The following is a 22290-nucleotide window of genomic DNA, read 5'->3' on the forward strand; positions in this document are numbered from 1 at the left end:
CTTTTGCCCCCATTTTTGGTGGTGTAGGTACAAATGATCAGGCATGACATTCTCATAATAAATAAGATACTGCAAATAATTATTTCTGCATTTGTGCGATTGAAGTGAATTGAAAATGTGTATGAAATGACACTGTTTTAAAGATTTGGCCTAAATAATTTTGGAGTGAATGAGTCTAAACATGATGACCTAACTAGTGATATCCTGACACACACACACACACACACACACACACACACACACACACACACACACACACACACACACACACACACACACACACACACAGCATGTTATGCCAGTTTCAGCTGAAACTATGTTTCAAACCATGTTCCGGGTTTTTAGTTCACCATTTATGAGGCTTCAAGAAGAAAATAAAAGACAGATCTGAATGTTTGAAAATGTTTTGGAAAGATTCTGTAAAGATGAGATGAAAAATACTCAAAGGATAAATTTAATTGGTTTATTATTTAGATAAGTTGAAAAAAGTTAAACAAGTAAATGAAGAAACAAGGCAGAGGAGAGAAAAGCCCAACAATCCCCTCTGAGCAAGCACTTGGCGACAGTGGGGAGGAAAAACTGCCTTTAAACGGGCAGGAACCTCCGGCAGAACCAGGCTCAGGAGGGGACAGTCAACGGCCGGGACTGGTTGGGGGGGTTAACAGAGGTGGAGCAAGACGAGGCTACATCAGGTGAGGAAGCAGTAGCGTCTCTCCTCCGGAACAAGTGGAACCATTTTTTCTTTTTTTTCATGCACTTTTCCACGAGCGCTTTTTTCTCCAGGATGAGATTTCTCAGCTCATCGATGGTTTCTGCGTTTTGTTCTTCAAGTTTCTCACATCTTTGTTCCACCTCTTCCAATGTTGCTTGTTGTTCTTCAAGCTTGTCTTTGAGTTGTTTGGATGTTGCCTCCTGTATCAGCTTGTCCTTGTGCATGTCTGCATTTCTCTGTTGGACCTCTTTGTGCTTGTCTTCTAACTGCTCGTTTCTTTTCTGGATTTCTTGGAGCGTGAGCTGCAGGTCTTCATGTATTTTGTCTTCTTGTTGTTTTTGCGCCTGCATTTGAGTGTTTTCACGCTTCAAGTTATTGAATTCCACCAAAATCCCCTTAACGAGCTCGGAGTTGTTTCTCGCTATCTGATCGATCCTTCTCTGCATCTGTGACCAGCGTTTCTCCAGTTTGTCCTTTTCTTCTTCCACTTTAGTTGCTTTGTCCTCCAGCTGATTACAAAACTCTTGCAGTTTTAGATTTTTAGACTCAAAGTCCTGGACGATACGTTTTCCTTCTTTCAGTCTTTCCTGCTGTTGATCTTTCTGTTGAAGAAGGTCTTTATTTTGGCGCAGTGTTTCATCCAGGCTTTCTTTCAGCATGCGGTATTTTTCCTGCATGCTCTTCAGTTCGTGCTGCATGTCTCGTTGCTTTTTGTCCTGCTCTTCCTTCTGTTGGAGGAATTCTTTCTTTTCTTCCACAGCTTCATGGAGCTGTCTTTGGAGGAGCCGATTTTTTCGGTCCATGTATTGGAGATCCCGTTGTATCTTATCAGTCATCGTTTTCTTGTCTTGGAGCTGGTTGGTCATTTCTTTTAGTTCTGCACTCTTTTGCCTGTTTTCTTTAATGAGGTGCACAATCTGCTCTCGGCTCTGAGCAAACTTGATTCCCCAGCCCTCATTAATAATGTTTATGTCCGGCTGGCGCTGTTGTCTTTCTTCCAGCTCTTTATTTTGGGCTTCCATTCGTCTACATTTGTCCTCCAGTTGAAGTTTCTCTTCTTCAATTTGTTGCATTTTTTTCTGGAGAAGGTAGTTTTCCTTCCTACTCTCCTCTAACGCCCTTTGGAAGGATGAGGAGCCATTTGGGGAAATTGGCCGGCCACGCCAGGAAGGAGAGGCGGCGTAATCTTTTTGAATTGGTTGTTTTTTTCTTGGAAACATGTTGGAGTTTCTATACGATGACTTTGAAGAGCTTGTGGTGAACGTTTTGTAGGCTGCAAACACAGATGCTGCTGAAACGAACTAAAACTTGCTGTTTCTCACCCCTACTTAAGGAAAAACATCAAAGGACTTAAGATTCTTAAGATCTATGACATCATCACTCCCTAAGCCAATGAGATTGTCACAAGACATTTTGGAATGGGGTTTTTTTTTTTAAACTGTTTTCAAACTTAACTTAAAATTTCAGTGTTTCCTGGTTGTGGACTATTGGTTAGTCCAGCCGATTAAGAAATTAATTATCACAAACATCCCTAATATTATATAACAGACGACAGAAAACAAGACAGTTTTTTTTCTACTCAATAGCGGTATAATAAAAGTTTTTTTAATTATCCTACTTTTTATAAACGAGAACATTTATTAAAGATTATGTATTTAATTAAAAAACTGTTCATCTAAAGCAGGGGTCAGCAACCTTTAAGACCCAAAGAGCCAAAGAGCCATAATTGGCCTATCTGGGGTTGAAAGGCTCGATAAATGCACGGCGTTTCGCCGGGTACACCGGCTTCCGCGAGTGTGACGCTTATTTTGAGCGATGAAAAAATAAGAAAATATAATTTTATTTGTATATTGCAAAATCACAATAATCTTCCAATTTAGAACTACAAGTTTAAAAAAAAGAACTAACATAAATAAAATACACTTCAGCTAATTTATTTTCCCAAACCACGCGGAGCCGCACTATAAGGACTAAAGAGCCGCAGGTTGCCGACCCCTGATCTAAAGGGTTTAACAAAAAGGGGGAGCTTCCTGCTGGAAATTGAAATGTCCCCATGTCCCCACTGGGCGATCATGGCTCAAGAGTTAGGAGTTCGCCTTGTAATCGAGCCCCGGCTTGGACAGTCTCGGTCGTTGTGTCCTTGGGCAAGACACTTCACCCGGCAAGACACTTCACCCGTTGCCTACTGGTGGTGGTCAGAGGGCCTGGTGGCGCCCCAGGGTGGCTGTAGCTACATCACCAGTGCGTGAATGGGTGGATGACTGAACGTGGGTGCTTAACTAGTTAAAAGAAACAAACAAACATCGGTCTCTTATTTTTTATGTCACACAGGAAAGAAGCTTCAATGTCTGATGAGAAGACATTAATTTGTTGGTGTTTGTGGTGTTTGGTGCAGTTTTCTTGTTTTCTGGCTTGTTGTTTATTTACAGTGGAGATGAAGATCTCTAACAAGTTGATTTGTTCACATTTGCACATCTTAATTTTTAAGAGGAATGTGTTTTTTTGAGTTTGTACACTATATGCATGTAAGGCAACCGTTTCCTTTTTCTGTATTTTTGTGTGCTGCTCTTTTAACAAAAGGGGAACAAAAGACATTTAAATCGACCTCAGATGATTTGTTTAAATTTTTACAAGGTCTTACTGAGGTGATGCAAAGTGAAACATGCTTCTTTTTTGGTAATGTGCTGGAAAAGCTTGAAAATTGACCTTGAATGTGCTTAAAAAGTGCTTGAATTTGACCCTAAAAATGTGTATGAACCCTGCATATATTGCAGTATTTACAGTTTATAGTAGGAATTTCATGGCAACAGCTAATCTTTATTTTGTTTACTGGGAAATGAAATGCTGCCAATTCACAAAGCTGTGCTTCAGCTGCACTTCCTGTTGTAGACTTGTGATGCACACAGGCTCTGTTCCAGCACTCAGCATGTTCTTCCTTATTTGCTCCACCAGGGGGAGCTCCTAAACTATGACATCCTGATAGGAGTGAACCAGGGAGAGGGGCTGAAGTTTGTGGACGACAGTGAGGACAACGACGGCATCTCAGCTGCGGCGTTCGACTACACCATCTCCAACTTTGTTGACAACCTCTACGGCTACCCAGAGGGTGAGGACGCCACCTCTGTACACTGCCACTTTTTCAGTTATTCCATTTTACAGCCTCCTCTCACTTAACTGCATTTTGCAGCATCATCAGGTTTTGTCTCATTAGGAGCCGCGTTTGTTGATTTGTTCGTTTTTTTCTGTTTGCTGTATTCATTAAAATAAACGGATAATCGTCAAAATGACAAATGTGGACAATTATCAAAGCTTACATTACAATTCTGACAGCTTGAGTTCACATGAATTTTCAAAAGAATATCAAAAGCTGTGAAAGTGCTTTAAGCGTTTAAAACATGCGAGTAAAGAATGGAATCAGTAACATGTGAGCCCAGTGAAGTGCATCAAACAAGACAAGCGTGCTAAAGAGAGCCACTCATCCACATCACGGCGTGTCTGCGCCTTAACCTTTGAGGCTCTGTGGGCAGTAATGCTATCATCCCCCAGGTAGTGGGCTCCCAATCTCAGTGTCGGTGTTTCTGACAGATCGGCCTGCGAACCCCTCACAGCCGGACCACAGTCACAGTACAGACATGTTTGGATAATGCAGTCATGCTTCCTCTCTGCTGCCTGTCACTCCTTCTGTTATCAGAAAGACTTTTTTTTCCTCTCTAGATTTCTCACTCACTTCCTGTTTACGGACCACCAGTGGGTGGCACCAGCTGTGGCCACTGCCAAACTCCATGCTGAGTTTCAGTCCCCAGTTTACTTTTACACGTTCTACCACCACTGCCAGACCGAGACGCGGCCCGAGTGCCGACGCCGCGCACGGAGACGAGATACCTTACGTGTTCGGCGTACCGATGATCGGTGCCACGGACCTGCTCCCGTGCAACTTCTCCAAGAACGATGTGATGCTGAGCGCTGTGGTCATGACTTACTGGACTAACTTCGCAAAGACTGGGTAGGCCTCATGTCACAGTAGTGTAAACTGTACACGTTACTGTATGTTCACTGATAGCCTTCTAGTCATCTTGAATACTTGAATCTAGGTTGCTAGTTTAATTCCCGTGTGGCTTTGAAGAATTGAACATACTGGTTCACCAAAAGCATCCAGATCCCAGAGCAGCCGGTTGGTCTTAGATAGTTTAAAGGTTGCACAGAGAATGGGCCTCCTGTCTGTATTCAGTGTATTGATGCCACATGTTACTTATAATGGAGACTGAATATAACTTTGAACTGAAACGTTTAACCTTTATGCTCCACCAGGGACCCCAACCTGCCCGTCCCTCAGGACACCGAGTTCATTCATACCAAGCCCAACCGCTTCGAGGAGGTCATCTGGACCAAGTTCAACTGGAAGGACAAGCAGTACCTTCACATCGGTTTGAAACCTCGTGTCAGAGACAACTACAGAGCTAACAAAGTGGCCTTTTGGCTGGAATTAGTCCCTCATCTTCACAGCCTGCACGACGTGCTCTTTCCCACCACTACGCGCTCCCCCGCAGGCCGTGACCCCGGCACCATGAGGCCCAGAAACAACGTTCCTCGAACCACTCGTCATCCTTACCCTACCTTCCCATCAGATCCTGAGCCCGAGGGCTCAGAGCGCCCGCCCCAGGACCTCTTTCCCGGAGACACCCGCGACTACTCCACCGAACTGAGCGTGACAGTTGCAGTTGGAGCGTCGCTCTTCTTCCTCAACATCCTGGCCTTCGCCGCCCTTTACTACAAGCGTGACAAGCAGCACGAGATGCGCCGGCACCGGCTGTCCCCTCAGCGGGGCGGCCCCGCCAACGACCTGGCTCACAGCCAGGAGGAGGAGATCATGTCCCTGCAGATGAAGGACTGGGAGCACGACGCTCACCACGACATGGAGCCCCTGCGACCCCACGACATCCTGCGGCCCGCCTGCCCTCCCGACTACACCCTGGCGCTGCGCCGCGCCCCCGACAACGTGCCGCTGATGACGCCAAACACCATCACCGTGATCCCCAGCACCATCACCAGCATGCAGCCTCTTCACGCCTTCAACACATTCCCCTCCACCGGCCACAACAACACCCTGCCCCACCCCCACTCCACCACCAGGGTATAGTAGGGACAGGCCCGACACAGCGCCACCTAGGGACCAGGAACACTGGCTCTGCTTCCGCTCTGGAAGGGAGGCCTCTAGACGTGGGCCTTCGTTCTGTCCTCTTATTCTCTTCTTTCTCCAAAAGCAACTACACCTGCTGCGTCATGTGCTGTGAAACTTGGCAGCTCCCTCCACTGGTGGCATGTGGAGGTGCAACTGAAGTGTCCAGCAGCAGATGAGCAGTTTGGGGTGGGTGACTCAGATCTTTCAAAGATACTGTTTTCAAAGACGGTCTGCTGTTTCCAGGCTCAAGACCTCCAACATTTGTCAAAGGGACGAATGCTCTCTCGCTCCTCGCTGTTTTCTCTTTTTTACGTTGGCGTCATCTCTTTTTCCATCTCCTGTGTGTTATGTGCACATTATGCTTCTCTTTTCTACATCCGTGTTTTATTACTGCTCTCTTCCTCTCATTTGACACGCCTCCCTCCTGCTCTTCTCTAAAAATTCCCGATCTGCTGAGCAGTTTGGAGGGGGGAGGCGTACACTAAACATATAACCATGAAAACACTGATATCTTTCATTCGACCAGCATTTTTAGGTGCCAAGTAAGTACTGCTGTGTTTCATTTCTCATCGAGGGAGAAGAAAAACCAAAGAAAAATAGAGTTTCGCTATTTACCGTCAACTAACAGAGTTCTGTCATGTTCTCATGACAAAGTGCCAAACTGGCCTCAGTCGTGATTTTCTTTCTTCCATCTTCTCTCTTTTTGTTGTTTTGTTTGAAGCATTTGTTAAATTGTTGTTTTTTTATTGTGTGGAAAGAATTTTTCTGAAAATATAGATATAGAGAAATGATATTATATATAGTTCTATATAAAATGTGTACAAAGGAGAAAGTATATAAAAGGGTTTTCTCAGTGGGGGATCTATGCATGAATTATTTTTAAAGACGCGGGGAAAAGGACACTGTACCTGTCGATGCACGTTTCCCAAAATCTAAACGAGTCATATCGCTCCATGTTTGCTACTTTTGGTTTTTGGTTTTCTCCCGCAGAGTAAGAGCATCGCAGGAGCATCGCAGGAGCATCGCAGGAGCATCGCAGGAGCATCGCAGGAGCATCGCAGGAGCATCGCAGGAGCTCCTGAAGTCAAACGACGCCTCCCAGCACTCATTTATTAAAACGGAGTCGATGCCAAAAGTCTTAAACGTTAGAATCAAAGCAACAGCTGTGAACTCAGTCATGGTGTCATGTGCAGCCTCCGTCTTACTGTCACTACTTTTTCATTTTAGGGTACGTGAGGTAAAGCGTCCGTCGATGTAGCTTGATTGTACAAAATTATTTTTCTACGTTATTAACAAAACAGAGCAGAGACTGATGCTGCTCCTGTCTGACCCCCTTATGTCTGCCACATGTGTATTCTGACTTCATATCATCACTGCTCCCTCCCTCCTCCTCTCTCCATCCTACACCGCCTTTGTTATTTAACACCGCCCCCCCCAAACTGATAATCAGACAAATTCCCAAACAGCTGACTTCACTGTGTCGACACCGTTCCTGACTATTTCTGACCTCAGTTCAGCTCTGCTATTATCCTCACATTAAGGGTTCGTTCACCTGCCTGCAGATGATCTGTGAGCTCGTCGGTTGTAAATTAAACTCTAAGCACACTGAGGGTAACCGGGAGGCGTTCAGGGCCTGCAGTGCAGAGCTGCAACATGAAAAAAAGGGATGGGGGCTCAGATCTCCTGAACAGGGTGGAAACAACACGGTGGGTTTGTGCTGTTTGTGATTCCTGCTCCGTCACTCTGGTGGAGACGACTGCAGCTCAGCAGCGCTCCCTGCTGATCCTCTGATGAAGATGTCAACAGTATGTAAACTGAGCTGATGTGCTGCTGTTTGAGCCCACGTGGTAGCGTACGTCCAGTATGGGAGAACTTAGTCACCGGTGCTGTCTTTGCTTGTGCTCTAGCTTTAGCCTGTTTGATTGTTTGTTTTCTATTTTATTACTGCCTAAAAGGGGAGGTGGGGGAAACACATGCCTGACTTCTCCTGTCAGAGGTTTTGTAAGCTCACTGGAAGGGAAACGTGCACAATGTAAATCATAAAACAACTGAGTGGGGCTGTGCTGCAGGTGGATCAGTGCTGTGGACAGTAGCTGTGGAAAAGAGACTGGACAAAGACTCTCAGCCTTAAATACAGGACAGAGGATGATCCGATCATCTTTCAGCTAACAGTGTCGAGCAGAAGGACGGCCGGCTGATGCGTCCGTACGAACCCTTTTGTACTCACTCCTGTGTATAAGGAGGTGGCGAGGGGTTGTGTAGTTAACCTCAGTGATAGGTTTGTAGCATAAACCTATTCGTTGGAACGTTAAGGACAATTTAATTACATAGCAAAGCAAGACACGAGTAGGCAAAGTTCTTCATGTTTCCCGTGCACGGGAGAGAACCGGACAAACGCCGTTCCTTCGCTTGACCCCAGTTGCTCTCGTCCGCTCCCCCGTAACACTGCTCTTTTATTGAGGTTACATGAATATACATATGACGTTCATTAACATATGACGTCTACATACAAACAAAGAGTACCTTGCCTGTGCGTGCGTGCGTGTGTGTGTGTGTGTGTGTGTGTGTGTGTGTGTGTGTGTGTGTGGTGGGGGGGGTCAGAGTGTGACCCCATAAAGACTTCCCTAAACCTGCTGGTCTGGAAGTCCAGCAGTTCATCTAAACAAAAGGCACTTAGCCTAAATCAGATATAGATACATTTATCCTAAATGAACAGAGGGAGTGACTTTAAGTCTGATTTCAGACTATGTCAGTATTAGTTAAGCCAAGAGTCGGGCAAAAGCTTTATGACCCGGAAAGTTCTAATTCCCACAACATATTGTTGGATTAGTAAGCAAAACTTTTCTGTGATGAAGATTTTTGGGGTCGTTGTTTTAGTGATGGGTTCATTCTGTCAGTTAGCTTTGGCTTGTTTTCTTATTTCAATAGAGGGAGTTTTACTAAACATGGACATGTCCAGGAGCGGCTCATTATTTCTGTAACAGTGCACTTAGAGAAAACTGTCAGGTGTCGCCCCCTTTGGTGATGATGTTTTGTGCTCTGATGAGCTAATAATCAGCTCTCTTTTCCTCCTTCTTTGTTCTAAGCAGGCCTGCAAGATTGAATTAACAGCGCTGTAAAACATTGTTGTGAGAGCAAATATAAGGTGAGCTTTTCCAGATTACAATGGGCTGAGGGAAAGGTCACCTGTGGGAACCTGCGAGTTCCTGTCTAAAGGATTGCAGCGAGTCAATCCAGTCCAAGATCATAAAGAACTCTTTTTCTAAAAACAAAAGAAAGAACAAATAAATGAGCTCATATTGATGAGGGTGGAGACTCTGATGCTTTGTGCGTGAGGCTCCACTTGTCTGCTGTGCAGCCGTGACAAACACTGGACCAGCGTTAGGATGAGTAGATGTTGACAAACAATTCACGACGCCGGTAAGAAAAGGGTGGATGCTTTGCTTTGCTTTTGGCAGGAGCACAAGAGAGAGAGAGGGAGACCGAAAGGTTCACATGAGAGTGGAGCTGCAGACTCCACCCTTGGGCGGCTAATTTTGGGTTGCTGATGTTTGCTTTAAGAAAATGTTGTTTTATTGACTGGGTTTAGATGATGGTGTCACATTATATTGTTGGGAAAATGCCAAATGCTGAAGGGGAGAAAATGTTTGATATTACTGATGTTACCATTAACCAAAGCAGGCCACTGTAGAAGTCAACGACATTTTATAGAAGGAAAACAGAACCAAAGCCAAATGTAGGAGTTATATAGGGGATTGGTGGACTTGTCACATTCCAAATCCAGTTATGGAACAACAAACACTGGTCCAAGGGAAAGGGCAGGTGATACGAGGTGGTGCTGGAGGGAAACGAGCAAAGTAAAGACAGCAAACCTATTTTGGTTCGATTTGATAAAGTCAGATTAAAAGAAGTACCATGACACTCAGAGGATCAACGTGAAACTAAAACATACGCACATTTTGTATGAAGCACATGACTGATAACTGTTGTGTTTTAAGTTTAGTTTCTTATAGCACAGAGTGGATCACAGTGAGGGAAGGACAGGGGGGGAACTGAGTTTAAATGTGAAGTTGATGCTAATATACAGGTTTTGTTTCTAGGTTGTTCTGGGGATGCAGGCTCTGGGTGGAGCCAGGAGCTGAAAAGATCGAACATGATAATTAAACTGATTTTATTATTTAAACACAGGTTTGCAGGCCCGGAGCAAATATACTCGAGAGGAGAATCGCTGAGGTTTCCTGAGAAATGATCTGATGAACCTTTTTCTTTTAATTTTCTAGTTGTGGTTTTGTTTGACACATGAAGATGTGTCAAAAGGGGGAGTTTTAGGTCTAATTTGAAACAATGGATTATATGATCGATGATGCAATTCTACACTGCAATCATCGAGTCCATCCTCACCTCCTCCATCACCGTGTGGTACGCTGGAGCCACTATCAGGGACAAACAGAGACTGCAGCATGTTGTGCGCTCTGCTGAGAAGGTGATTGGCTGCAGACTCCCATCTCTGCAGGACCTGTACGCCTCCAGGACACTGGGGCGTGCAGCTCAGTCACAGCTGACCCTTCTCACCCTGGACACAGTCTGTTTGACCTGCTCCCCTCAGGCAGGAGGCTCCGGTCCATTCGCACCAGAACCTCTCGCCATAAGAACAGTTTCTTCCCCTCTGCTGTTGGACACATGAACAATAACCGTATGACTGTTCCCACCACTACCACGTGACCCTACGCTGTGTTCACTGCATCATTCCATGTTTGGCCCTGATCACCACCTGCACTCATGTATATATCTATCTACTTAGCACTTTTAATCCTTATTTTTATTTTTATTTAAGTGTTATATGACAGTATGTTTGCACTGAAGCACCGCAGCAATTTCCTAATGTTGTAAACCTGCTCAACATTTGGCAATAAAACCGTTTTTGATTCTGATTACTGTCAGCATTTTAATCGCTAGTTTAAAGGCTGCAGCTGTTGCTCTAACATAAATGTAACAGGCCTCAGTGCTGGTTCTAATAGTCTGAGCTGCTTCCAGCTTTATTTGTGAAGAGCACAGCAGCTTACAAAACACGTAGCTAGCTCGTACAGCTGCGACGTTAAACTTTCATGAGCTAAGATGACCTTAAAATAACGGGGCTACGTGTGGTGATGCTAGCGTTAGCCACGTTAGCGCGTTAACTTCACAGGTGGTCAGACTGAGTAAACAGGCACTAAGTCAGAGGTTGGGCTCTCCGTTTCGCTGCAGGATCCCTTCATTCATGCAATTTATGCAGTTTATTAAAGTGCAATTGGAAAAAGGATTTTGAAATGCAGTTTTTAAAAGCATTTCAAAAATCAGTTTATTAAATGGGAATTCAAAAATGAATTTACAAATGCAGAATTTATTCTATAATTCATTACTTAAGCACAGAATTCTTTATTTCGATGCGCGTGGCTCTTGTGGTCCTCCATACAGGAGTGAGAACGTGTTGGCATTTGGGTCGTCCTTCCCCTCATCATAGTCTGCCACGCAGGCCGTGACAGAAAAGCCCACTAAAAGAACGCCCACCAGACCAAAGCAATGGTTTTGACTTGATCAGCATTAACCCCGCCCCCTGACTTTGATGGGTGAAGCTGACAAATAAAATGTATTTATGAACAGCGATGCAGGGCCAGGAGTAGCAACGTGAATTAAATAAATACATCATTAAATAATTCATTAAATGTGTCAGTAAAATAATCAAAATAGAAAACAAACCAATAATTGATTAAATATGTAATTAACTAATTTGAATTGTATATAAACAAATATTGAAAAATTTTAAATGAAATTAATGGATAATTCATTATTAATATATATCTTTAATTGATTATGTAGATTTTTTAAATTAATTACTGAAATAGTTCATTCATTAGTGATGCATTTATTTAATGCAACCATAAAATTATTGCTAGTTTAAGTAAAATCAATTTAAGACATCAATATTAAAGGTTAAATTATGATAATGAATACATGCAACTATAACTGATGACATAAAAATGAGGATTTCTTAAGCTGAAGCCAAAGTGCTGACTCATTTGTCATGTTACTCTCAAATGTTTTCCCTAATAACAAGAACATAATTACACTTTAGCCACAAGAGGGCAGCAGCATTAATACAAGTCACCTGTATATAAAGGTACAGTGATTATATTACAGTGATTTTGACAAAAACAAAACAGTTGATGGCAGTGTGTTTTTCCATGACAGAATAATTACGCACACCCCACTTTGCAGTTATTTATTTGTAAAAAATGTTTGGAATCATGTATGATTTCCGTTCCACTTTGTGTTGGTCTTTCACGTGGAATTCCAATAAAACTGATTCATGTTTGTGCTGTAATGTGACAAAATGTGGGAAAGTTCAAGGGGGCCAACACTCGGACCGGCGGCCGCCTCGGGTCTCTGCTCCTCCTGCCTCCCCTTTCCCTCATCCACCTGCTGTCTCTGTGGAAGCTCCGCCATAGCCACCACCAAACAACTGAGTTATTTCTACACATCGACCAGCATCCGGCCAATCCACCACCTTCCATCGTTTATACCGTTACAAAAAAAAAAAATCATAAAAAAACATCATTGGCCCAGAAAAACGAAAAATCACCATCAGTATGCCCGATGGCCAGTCCAGCTGTGGTCGTGCCATCAGTTAACCCTTCGCTTGCCAGCTGTGACACGCGTGCCCAGGGTTGCCGACCCCTGCTCTAAAGCATCTGATTTGGATTCCTGAGATCAAATATATTTTCCTTTGTGTTTGTTTTCTTCCCATTTGTGGCTTTAATGTAGTGTTACATCCTGTTTGTTTGCTTCCATCTGTATACATGTCCAGATTCACTGTTATGTTTCTATTCTTACATTGCTGTGTGATCACTGTTCCCTCTGCTGACTGATGTGACCTTTTGTATCTCACACTGATACTTGTCATATTTGTATCTGCGCCTAAAAGATAAAAAGTTTTCCATGCTAAAACACAGCTCCACCTCCTGCAGTTCTCCCTCTGAACCACTAGATGTCTCTGTTATCTAAATGAAGACGTGCAGCACAGCAACCACAGCAGCGCTCAGATCACACGTGTCCTGTTATTATGTATAAAAGCATGAAACAGGTGAGACAGGTGGGATCAATATTAATGTTGTGGAAATATATGAAAAAGCAACAGAAGAGTGAAAACATTTTGTGTTTCTAGAAAGATCTTTCAGCTCACAGCTGCTCACAGACTGTATTTACAAGTGACAAACTGCAACTCTACAGTACATCTACAGTATATATCAAATATATTCTGTATTCAAATCTATTGAGTGATGTTTGAAAGTCTTTCCAGGTGAGTTTGATCCAGGAGGGTCTGAAGCCAGAGTCAGACAGAGACTGTGCAGAGACTGTAGAAGGACAGAGCAGCAGCAGAGCAGTCCAGATACACTGATGATCCTCTGTCAGATCCAGAGGGACACACAGGGATGATGCTGGACTCTACATTGTGTCTGACAGTGGAGCTGTTCTCAGAGCAGTTCACTCTGCAGCACTGACAGTCATCTGCACTTCTTCTCATTCCTCTGTCAGTCACTGCTGGATGAAGCTCTCCTCTCCACCTCCCAGTAACATGGCCCAGTCAGAGCGTCTCTACACACAAGCTGCTGCTGCTTCAACCTCTCTGGATCATCAGGACACAGCTCCTCCTCTCTCAGCACACACACCGTCCTGTTTACCATCATCATCACCTGCAGAGAGAAGAAGGAAGAGCAGAGGAGATAAACGCGTGTTTCCAGAGACTCTTCATCAGCTGTCAGTCAGTGATGCAGCACATCCAGTATAAAGAGCAGCAGGGACTTCAGTGCTGGGACTGTACTAGGACTCATTGTTGCTTCACTTTTTCTAATCTTTGGATTTTTATTGAAGTTGATGAAAATGTTTTTCCCTCCTAGTTTGAGTTTGGACTTTCATTCATTTTCATTTTCATTTCATTTTCATTCATTCACTCAAATTCATTCATACATTTCATTCATTCTGTTGACAGTGTTTGATCAGAGCGTGTCAGCCGTTACTATGGTGACCATAAAGGTCAGAAACAGGAAGTGTTTGTGTCCAATCCTGAAGCCTGTCACCATTCTCCTCTCACAGCTTCACTGAGAAGCTGCAGCTTTACAGGAAACACTGGATCTTTGTTTCATACTGACTGTGTTTAGTACAATACTGCTGATAGCACCACCCACTCACTCCATCACTCTACTTACTCCAGAGTCTCCAGTCTGTAGTCTGGACTCTGCTGAAGATCAGACAGCTGCTTCACATCTGGATCCTTCAGGTTGTTTTCCCACAGGTGCAGCTCTCTCAGATGGGAGGGGTTGGACTTCAGTGCTGCTGCCAGATAATCACAGCTGATCTCTGACAAACCACAGTTGATCAATCTGTATAAAGAATGAAAGATGTAAGTTTATTAGACAAAGTGTGAGCTTGAAATCATTCAGTGTTTCATCATCTGTTCAGAGCTGAAGAAGGTTCAGAATGTAGAAGTTTAGAAAATGGAAACTCCAAACAGCTGAAGCCAACAGGAAGCAGCTTCAAACAGGAAACTGTGCAGAGTTTCAGACTATATGTCCTGATGCAGCCAGTTGGATTTTGGAGATTTGAATCTCTGTTCTGTGACTAAGTCCTTGAATCATTTCTTCCAGTTGGTCCAACAAGACAGACTAAGTGTTGGACATGTGTTGTGGCTCCATTAGGGGAGCTTCTAAATGTGATGTGATGGCCCCTCTGGGTCTGTCAGGTCACAGGACTGAAGAGAGCTCAAACTGGGCACACAGTTGTTCCAGTCTGGACCAAAGACTATATACTGGGACTGAGGGACTGCTTTGACTGCTCCCACTGGGACTTTTTAAAGGCTCATGTTCTCACTTAGATCATCGATTTCTACTTACATTTCTTTCTGGGAAAAATGGGGATTACTTTGGAAACAGGAAGTATTTTCCCCAATAAGCAGCCCTGGATTAGTAAATCACTCCAACATGTTCTCAGGCAGAAGAAGCTGTCTTGTTATGAGGGAGAGAAGAAAAAGATTGAGGCACAGAAACTTGTTGAAAGAGAGATAAAGCAGCTAAAATCAGGTGTAAAAGTAAAGCAGAGGATGAGCTGAATAAAGGACACTCAAGGCTGGCTTGGAAAGGAATGAAGTCCATGGTGGGGATGCAGGACAAGGAGCAAAGATGAATGTGATGCTGAATCAGCAGAAGACTTGGACTCATTTGATTCCAGCTTTGATATCATTGATTTCAATGAAGAGCTTTGTGATTGTAGCAAAGGGCTGGTAGCTCTGAGAGTCCCACTGATGAGGTGTTTGTGTGGAAATCTCTTAGTGGGACCAAAGAGAGAAAAAGCCCTGGTCCTGATGCTGTGGGAGGGAAATGATTGAAGTGTGCTGTGAGGAACTGACTGGGAGATCTTCACACATTTTCCAGTCCTCCTTGGAACAACAGGAAGTTCCCAGCATATGGAAACAAAGGTTAAGTGTCCTATGGCACTCAGTGATGATGGTGCTGTGGCCCCACCACCTCCACCTCTTTGTAAAGGAACTAACTGTAATCTGAAGCTTCAAATGGAACTAAGACTTCCTCCACTAGGTGGCAGTGTCTGATGAGAAAGTGTTAGTGGAGCTGGCCTGGAGTCAGAAACAGGAAGATGCAGGATTTGGGCTGAAATGGGGAAAAGTGGTTCGCACTAGTGCCTTAAAGCAAGAAGGTTGTAGGTTGAAGCTTGTTGGCCTTTCTGTGGAGGTTGGATGTTCTCCCACAGTCCAATGAAATGCTGCTTAGGTTCATTGGTGCTTCTAAATTGGCTGTAGGTGTGGATGTGAGAGAGTGCTTCTCTGTCTCTCTCTGTTGGCCCTGTGATGGACTGCTCACCTGTGCAGGTGGACCACGCCTCTTGCCCTATGACAGCTAGGGCACAGGCTGCAGCCCTGTGAGCCTAAGCTGAATAAACAGTTAGCAAAAATGATCCATAGATGGGGCCTGAAATCCCCCAGTTAGCAGTTTGGTAGATAGCTATGACATGCTAATCCCATCCAGCAGCTGTATTCTACCTGTAAGCTGATCCCTGCTGAGCCAAAGCACTTTTTCATATACAAATTACAACCTTTAATAGAAACCTATTGGTCAGCATCTTATTAGCCTGCTGTTAGCTTCATTCCACAGAAAACTGAGAGAAACTAACAGAGTTGATAAAGAATAAAGAGAAATGTGCTGATTTAAAGCCTTTGAAGTGCTTCAGATGATCTCTGTCCACTTCTGTCCACTCATTCATTCATGTAAGCTTTCTAATGCAGCTTTGATCTTCACAGTCTGCTTCATGAAACTCATTCTAACCCTGAATGTCAGAGTGTTCCTCCTTCTCTTTCCCATCATTCATGCTGGCAGTGGAGGAGATTTGGATGTTGGACTGTGTTTTGGATGATGTGTGTATGTTTGTGTTGGACTGCTGTCTGTAAAGCAAACGCACATTTTGCTTTGGATTTCAGTGTCAGACAGACTTTAAGGTGGAATGAAAAGTTGGAGAGTTTCACAGTGAATTATCCAGTGGAGGAATTTTCTTCTTCTTTGAAGGTTTGAAATGTGAACATTGTTCTGCTGCAGTCAATGGACTAAACCAGAGAAGAAGAAAACAGACTTTACCATGAAGATCCTCAGTGTGGATCAGTATAATATCAGCCTGATGTCTGCAGTTTAGTGTCAGCACAACTTTCACATCATATTCATCTCAGCACAACTAAAACATGCTGACTGACCTCAGAGTTTCAAGTCCACATCCTGGACTCTCCAGGAAACCACACAGATGCTTCACTCCTGAATCCTGCAGGTTGTAGTTGGAGCTCAGCTCCAGCTGTCTCAGATGGGAGGGGTTGGACTTCAGTGCTGCTGCCAGATAATCACAGCTGATCTCTGACAAACCACAGTCCATCAATCTGTATAAAGAATGAAAGATGTAAGTTTATTAGACAAAGTGTGAGCTTGAAATCATTCAGTGTTTCATCATCTGTTCAGAGCTGAAGAAGGTTCAGAATGTAGAAGTTTAGAAAATGGAAACTCCAAACAGCTGACAGAGTTCATACGCCTTTGTCAGGGTCAAATTCAAGCAAGACCATGTGAAAATTAAAACACATCATCCTAGGTGAACTTAAACACCTTTGTTCCCCTTTTGTTAAGACATAGAAAAGTACACCACACAAAAATACTGCAAAAGGAAACGGTCGCCTTATATACATAGTGTATAAACTCAAAATGCACATTTCACTTCAAATTAAGATTAAGGCTTTGAACAGATCACATAGTTCAGTTCAACATATAAGACTTTAAGAATGCACAAGCATCTACTTAAAATCTATTTAATTTATCATCCATGATATTATTTTGTACAATTCCAATGTATTTTGTTCATCTCCCTTAAATAAACAGGCAGTCTTAAAGTATGAAATATTCATATACAAACACATATAAATGTGTGTACTGTCTCAGTGGCTGATAGTACCCCACAGGCCTCAGTGTGAGCTTGAAGACATTTATAATGTTTAAGTAGTTTAATGTGCAGGTGCTGACGATAAACACATTTTGAATGAAAGCCGGGGAACTTTGGTAGCACAGAAACAAGTGGCTATTCTTTGTGACTATATGGATCACTCACAATACCATTATTTCACACAAAGGCACCAAATTAATACTCAAAAAAGCTGCAGCAATACACACAAATATAAACAGTACTTGGTGACAACTTTGCTTTTAGCCTTTAACCCTTCTTGACTACTTTTGATGTGGCCTCTATATTTTACCTTTAAAAACAGTTTATCTTGCCAATCTGTTATTTTCTCATTTTGACCAACTGTATCAGCACAATTTATCTAAATTCAGACAAAATTTAAAATACAAGTAGAAAGTGATATTTTGACTGTAAAAACCACACACATGTTTAACGAATCATCTTCATAACTTGAAATGCAAATAGAGATTGTACATTTTTAAAAATACGCACACGTTTTGCAAACAACAAAGTTATATGGTACTATTTACCAAAAAATGCAGCCAAGGCTCAGACGTTTTTCATATAATCATTTCAAACTATTTACAGAACAATCAGGTGTCAAACAATAGTTTGTGTCACTCTAACACATATGAGAACAGCACAGGGATAAACCTGCAGGTCTGACAGCAGGTGTGTCACTCAGCGTTTACACTGCAATCTGCCTTTGTTGGCTTTAAGGCAGCAACTGTGACGATCACTAGTAGAACTGACACACAAAACAAAACAACAGCTACACACTAAATACACAAGACAACAAACTAACTTGAGACCAAACACGGTAAACGTCACAAATCTCTCACGTATCAAAACTCTCTCTCTCTTTCGCTCACTCGCTCTCTCTTGCCGGTCACTCCTAAAACTTCCCCCTTTTGCTAAACAACCAAATGTCATGTTTCCATATCATTTTTGATTGGTCGACATGGTACATTTTCCCACCTATAGGGCTTTGGAGCGTGATGTCACGGGAGATGGGCCACGCCCCCTTCCGCCATGACAGTAGGCCAGCCAAAGGATACCATTTCAGCTATGGATCGTACGTGTTGTGTTGTCGGTTGCAACGTTAGATCACACGATCGTGAAGGCAAGAAGCTGGATAACGGGCTCTCTTTTCATCGTTTTCCATCCTGGAGGCAACGTGAGGGATCCCATGTATCCGATATTACTAAACAAAGACGTCAGGCTTGGATTGCAGCGGTGAGACGAGCGGATATCGAGTTCTCTGCAATCCCCAGCTTTTTGTTGGTTTGCTCACGGCATTTTCTTTCCGGTGAGTTCTAAATTAATTCATATCACTCTTGAAAGGCTTTTAGTGTTATTTTCAACGTGCTGAGGTCATAGATAATGAGATAAAACATGCTAATGTGTGATGCTGCAGAACCACATCATGTCGACTGAGTAGCTTATGATTTGGCATTATTGCAGGCAAACCAGCATATGAAATGGATGTAACAAATCCAGACTGGGCACCAACACTGCACATGGGGCATGACGACATACCTGTATCAGACTCGGACCGGCACTCAAGGCGTACGCAACGGAAGCGAAAAAGAGCACCCATCGGAGGTAAACAACCCCCCCCCCCCCCCCTCTAAAAACATACTAAATTGCTATCACTGTACACTAATCCGCACATAACTTCCAGATGAATCACACACCTGTCATTGGAATATTGGTGTACATTTACCTTATGTCTAATTTTATCTTACAGGCTTTCGTTATGCAGCTGCAGAGTCTGAAGGTGTGCCCCGTGCAGAAGTGATTGATGAAGATCTGACAGAAGACCAACAGCAAAATCACAATGTCATGGAGGCAGTGGACAGCAGTTGTGTTGGACAAGTGGAGGTTGAGGTACCAGCTGCAAATGTGGATATACTGAAGAAATGTAAACCTTTTAAAATGATGACAGATTACAAACTCTCAGCTGTGTCTGTAATCAAACCTCTGTAACTTTGCTTCACTTCAGCAGCATCAGCTCATGTTCACATGTTGATTCATGGTTTGCTTCAGTTTTTGATGGACTGCAGAATATTTTGAAGGTTATCTGCTATAAAAAGCCAGAACAGGAAAATCTGCTTCATGTGTTTCTGTTTGATCCTCAGTGACTTTGACACAAAGGCCTCTGCTGTGATGATCACACCTCTGATCAAGTCTCACAGTGTCAGCTTTGTTTTTATACATATGGATATGTGCTGATAAATGATCAGAATTATAATATTTCCCACTGCCTGCTGTGTGCCGTGACCTTTGACCTGCTAAAGACAGTCAGCTGTGGATTATTCATTGTTGTGTCTGATACTTAGAACTGTGAGGAAGAACACTACACAGTTAATCAGGGTCCCCTCTCTCTGAATCAGGAAAGGTGGGCAGGCCACGTGTGGGCCGCGGGCCATACGTTGAGTCTCACTGTTTGAAATGTGAACATTGTTCTGCTGCAGTCAATGGACTAAACCAGAGAAGAAGAAAACAGACTTTACCATGAAGATCCTCAGTGTGGATCAGTATAATATCAGCCTGATGTCTGCAGTTTAGTGTCAGCACAACTTTCACATCATATTCATCTCAGCACAACTAAAACATGCTGACTGACCCCAGAGTTTCAAGTCCACATCCTGGACTCTCCAGGAAACCACACAGATGCTTCACTCCTGAATCCTGCAGCTTGTTGTTCAGGCTCAGCTCCAGCTGTCTCAGATGGGAGGGGTTGGACTTCAGTGCTGCTGCCAGATAATCACAGCTGATCTCTGACAAACCACAGCTCTCCAATCTGTATAAAGAATGAAAGATGTAAGTTTATTAGACAAAGTGTGAGCTTGAAATCATTCAGTGTTTCATCATCTGTTCAGAGCTGAAGAAGGTTCAGAATGTAGAAGTTTAGAAAATGGAAACTCCAAACAGCTGAAGCCAACAGGAAGCAGCTTCAAACAAACACAACAAGAGAAAAAACTCTGAATGTTTCACATTAAAGTCGTACATTTATCACAAAGCTCAATTATGTGACAGACATTTCATCCCATGTCAGTTTGGCCTCATCCTGGGCCGGATTATCCAGCACACACTCTGACCACAGGCCCAGGGGCCACGCACAGCTGGGCTCCATCCAAGAGACAGCAAACAAACCAACACAATAATAAAAAGCACCATGTGATCTTCTTACATCTTCAAGACAAACATAGTAAAAACATGAGCATATTTGTTTCCTGATAAAATGATGTGACAGGTAGAACAGAGTAAAGTGGTGGTGTTACTGTTAAGTCTAATTGTTGAATGTTGCCATTGTGTTTCTTAAATTTGTACAGTCTTAGTTCAAGCAGTAGGATCAAAGCCATTCCTTTGATCCTGACCACCTCTCCAACCTCTCTGTGCTGGGGGAGGTTTTATTGTAGATACATCCTATCTGAAAGATCTGTTTCTTTTGATGTAAACTTCCTGGGTTTATGACCCTTTGGTCAGCAGGAGGTAACACACACACACACACACACACACACACTTACATACAGTGCCTTGTCTATGTAACCAAAGGGGGGTTGCAAGGGGAGGTGCTTTGTAAACTATTGTTTGAAGATTGTCAATAAAAGGCAGCGAGAGGAGGCCACCATTGGGGTCATTGTCGTGCTGGACACAGACGAGGCCTCCCTTGCGCAAGTAATGGATCGATCGACTGTCTTGTTTTCTTCATGATGAATAAGTCTCTAGAATTAGCGGGGTTTGTGGAAACACAGACCCAACATTTATTTGGTCCTTCGGAGCCGGAGCCTAACACATTGCATCCACCGAGGAGAGGGAGAGGACGCCACCGCAACGTCTGGGATGATTGACGTAAAGCCCTGGTGTTTTTGGCATGCCACCAGGCCGGGAAGTTTGCTCCTGACCTCCCCTCGGGATGGATGACGATTGACGGGATCCAGAGGCTCTTCCCATGAACGTAAACAAACAGTGAGTACAGAAGGCCTTAGAGAGCGGCTACGGGCTGTGCGTTAAACGTGAGTCCGGGAGCGCGCTAGCCGCGTGAGAGAGACGCAGGCTTCTCCGCCATTTGGGGCGTAGAGAGTTCTCCGCCATTTGGGGCGTGGAGATAACCTAGGTTCGGCGTCTCCGCCGTGAAGGAGTCCGGAATCTCCGCCATTTGGGGCGTTAGAGAGTGTCCGAAGGTTGAATTCTCCGCCATATGGGGCGTTTGAGAGTTTTCAACAGAGAGCGCTAGCTGTGCGTGCAGACGCAAGCGATAGGCCTATGTTGTGTGTGTGTGCGGGCCAGACGTGGTCTGCGTGAGTGTGGCTGATTGTTAATGGAGAATAAAATGTGTAAGTCTGCCTTAGAAGGAGATTTAAAATTTATGGAGAAATTTTTACCAGGCAGTACGCAGTATGTAGGTTGTTGGCGTAAGAAATGTGGATTTGAAGGGACATTAGTGGAAGTTCAGTGTAAAATGCTGGTAGAAAGAATAGCTGTAAGTGTAGCTGGTAAAACAGGTAAAGCGAAGCAGAGGAAGGAATTGCAGTTAGCAATTGCTAAGTTGTGGCTGGAGCAGGTTCAGAAGAGGAGAGAAGCAAGAATGTTAGCAGAAAGTAGAGCCAGAGAAGAGCGTGAGAGAGCAGAGGCTGAGTATGGAGAGACATTGGGAGAAGCATTGAGTCCAAGACAGACTGGGCAGGGTAGGAAACAGAAAGTAAAGTTAGTGAACACAAACGTTACAACTACATATCCATCCCTGACACAAAACAAACAAACAAACAAAAAAAACATATGGTGTTTCTGTAACAGAGTGTGAAGATGAAGAAAGTTTTTCTCCTGATCCAGTCCGTGAGTGTGTCTGACGTCATGG

The 22290-nt window shown here is 43.6% G+C and overlaps 1 protein-coding gene and 1 pseudogene across 1 annotated transcript; one reads left to right on the forward strand and one right to left on the reverse strand.

Annotated features, from left to right (window-relative positions):
• Positions 1-688: 688 nt before the first annotated feature.
• Positions 689-1932, reverse strand: LOC146634652 (uncharacterized; annotated as a pseudogene).
• Positions 1933-4599: 2667 nt separating this feature from the next.
• On the forward strand, positions 4600-5849 carry LOC146634653 (neuroligin-4, X-linked-like). The gene is made up of 2 exons (XM_085350465.1): positions 4600-4715; positions 5021-5849. Exons 1-2 carry the CDS (start codon positions 4615-4617, stop codon positions 5847-5849), a joined length of 930 nt encoding a protein of 309 aa, XP_085206591.1. The 5' UTR covers positions 4600-4614.
• The last annotated feature ends 16441 nt before the right edge of the window (positions 5850-22290 follow it).

Source organism: Diplotaxodon limnothrissa, linkage group LG3, assembly GCF_057381915.1.
Source record: "Diplotaxodon limnothrissa isolate DT_005_m linkage group LG3, D_limnothrissa_male_GT1.1, whole genome shotgun sequence".
NCBI lineage: Eukaryota > Metazoa > Chordata > Actinopteri > Cichliformes > Cichlidae > Diplotaxodon > Diplotaxodon limnothrissa.